The sequence below is a fragment of the Nansenia antarctica genome (genome assembly GCF_963989245.1).
Source record: "Nansenia antarctica genome assembly, chromosome: 5".
Classification (NCBI taxonomy): Eukaryota; Metazoa; Chordata; class Actinopteri; order Argentiniformes; family Microstomatidae; genus Nansenia; species Nansenia antarctica.
The window spans coordinates 12,559,910-12,562,409 of NC_137690.1; the positions used below are offsets into that span (position 1 = coordinate 12,559,910).

A 2,500-nucleotide genomic window follows, 5' to 3' on the forward strand; every position below is an offset into this window, starting at 1 on the left:
TATATACACACACGCAAACATTGAGGCAGTCAGACCCACTTAGCCAAACTTACTCTGAGTCTTGCGGAACACCCGTGTGCTCATGAACTTGAGGAATCGGTTGGCATAGAAACCGGGCCGGTGCACAGAGACAGAGTCCTGAGGATGGAAGACAGACAATGGACGCTTTTATCAGGAAGGGGATTTCTAGATCAATAAGAATGTGACCGATGAATGGCATGTATTCATGAGGGCACAAGTATCAGATTTGTGGTATATCGACTTACCCCGTCGTAGACGAGGGCTTTCCACGAGTGTTCCAACTTTTTAATGAACCTGACGGATAGAAACAAAAGACCTTGTCACAAACATGTTTGGTTATGCAACACACACGCACGTGCATGCACACGCACACGCATACGCATACGCATACGCACACGCACACTCAAACACATCTCCAACAACTGAGATGTTGCCCTTTGGCACCAAACACAATATAATAGGAAATACAGTAATATTGAAAGTTTAATTTTACATAATTTGTTATCTTTAAAGTTCCATTTCCCATTTTTCATGAGTTGAAATCAAAGATCTAAGACTTTTTCTATGTACACAAAAGGCCTATTTCTCCCCACAAATGTGTTTAAATCTGTGTTAGTGAGCACTTCTCCTTATTTGCCAAGATAATCCATCCACCTGACAGGTGTGGCATATCCAGATGCTGACAGCATGATTATTGCACAGGTGTGCCTTAGGCTGGTCACAATAAAAGGCCACTCTAAAATGTGCAGTTTTATCTGTGTAATCCAGTGTTGCGTTTATATTTTTTCAGTGTATATATATACTCTATGGATCTGTGGATTAAGATGAAAAGATAAACAAAAAAACAATTGAAGCTATCCATTACATTGTCTTTATTATGTAAATAATAATGTCCCCACCATGGTGACAGTGACGGGGACTGTGATCAGCTGCATGCTGGGATATGAGACATGGATAAGCATTAAGCCAATTTCTGTCTTTCAGAATATTAGCCCTCGAGGTTTGCAATACCGATGATATGAAATGCTTATCTCACACTGTCCCCACAAGGAACAGAAAATCAATGGTTCCAAAGAGACAATAATGAAGACAGATACTGTACATAGATGTTCCTTATTTACCAAAGGCTAGTTTATTTTCCAAACATCTGTGATGTCTGTCAATCGAATCCACTCAATGGAGACAGTGTTTAGCTGTAAGCGCTAAAACGATCACAGATGAGATCGATGAGAGTTGAGAGTTGTCTCATGTTGTACCTGTTTCTGTCATGTTCTACCATGTATTACTTTATATCATGTTATGTTATGCTGTGTACGTCTACAGTATATGACATGTCATGTCCTGTATATGACATGGTCTGGTGAAAAGGGCCGCATGCCGGGAAGTCGCGCAAATGGGCAAAAGGTGGTGTAAAAAAAAAAAGAGAGAAGAAGAGCCCACTCGATATAACAAACAACAGTTTAAGGATCACTAAATACTTATAATTTGTGAACTGGATTCACTGTCTGGTTTGCCATAGGCTACTGGGTAAGTGATACATCGCTTGTAAACAAACTTACGTCAATCAAATAAGCATATCTTCTTCAACTACTACAGATTTCGATGTGTCATTTGAAAGCTTACAATGTGCACTTTCATAATCTGGAAAAAACTGAAAAATGACCATGCCCTTGGTGACTTTTTAACCAGACCCTGTCACATTATGCTTATCTCATGTGGTACCTGTAGGACTGTAGAATGTCAATTATGCCCAGAAAAATAAGCATCTTCTCCTCTTTGTGTGATTTGGCAGGAATGCCACCCATCCTGAAACAACAGCACAGTAAAAATAGGTTTAGAGACAGAATGCAGTCAGTAGGGATAATGTACTAGGGCTTCAACACTTCTAGGCTTCAATGCATTTCAGAGGGGTCACAAGATATATATGTGACGAAAAGGGCTAATTGTGTGTGTGTGTGTGTGTGTGTGTGTGTGTGTGTGTGTGTGTGTGTGTGTGTGTTGTGTGTGTAACTGTGTGTAACCGTTGTAACTGCCATCGTTAATGTAGATGATGCATCAAATGCTTGGAAAACTCGTTTTGGCACATATGGAGGAGAAGGAGTTACCTGTACCCTTAGACTCAGACTGAAACACATTGAGCAACCGAGTGTCCTATGCTGAGGCATCTACTAATGTTTGTGTTCAAGAATTTTATTGTAAAATGTGAACGCAAATAAAGATACTAAAATGTGCGTGTGTCTATGGTGTGTGTGTGTGTGTGTGTGTGTGTGTGTGTGTGTGTGTGTGTGTGTGTGTGTGTCAGGTCGGCCCACTCACGTGTCGTCTGTGGTGAGGGCCTCGGCGGCCTTGCCATCCCCCTGGATAGACTCCATGGCGGTGGAGTAGAGGACCCTCTGGCCCACGGGCCTCTTCCCATCACCCCCTGCCTGACCCGTCTCGCCCCCCTCCTTCTGGCTCTGGTCCAGCACATGGACGCCCA

General features: G+C 42.3%; 1 protein-coding gene across 1 annotated transcript in view; it reads right to left on the reverse strand.

The window, feature by feature from the left end:
- The window catches only part of pip5k1bb (phosphatidylinositol-4-phosphate 5-kinase, type I, beta b), a gene marked incomplete at both ends in the record, with an annotated part of 22,009 nt that overhangs the window by 4,695 nt on the left and 14,814 nt on the right, over positions 1-2,500 (reverse strand). The window contains 4 exons of the mRNA XM_080531354.1: positions 54-138; positions 267-315; positions 1,744-1,827; positions 2,338-2,500. The exon at positions 2,338-2,500 is cut by the window's right edge and continues 40 nt beyond it. Coding sequence (XP_080387480.1) covers positions 54-138; positions 267-315; positions 1,744-1,827; positions 2,338-2,500 — 381 coding nt within the window. The remainder of the gene's footprint in view (positions 1-53; positions 139-266; positions 316-1,743; positions 1,828-2,337) is intronic.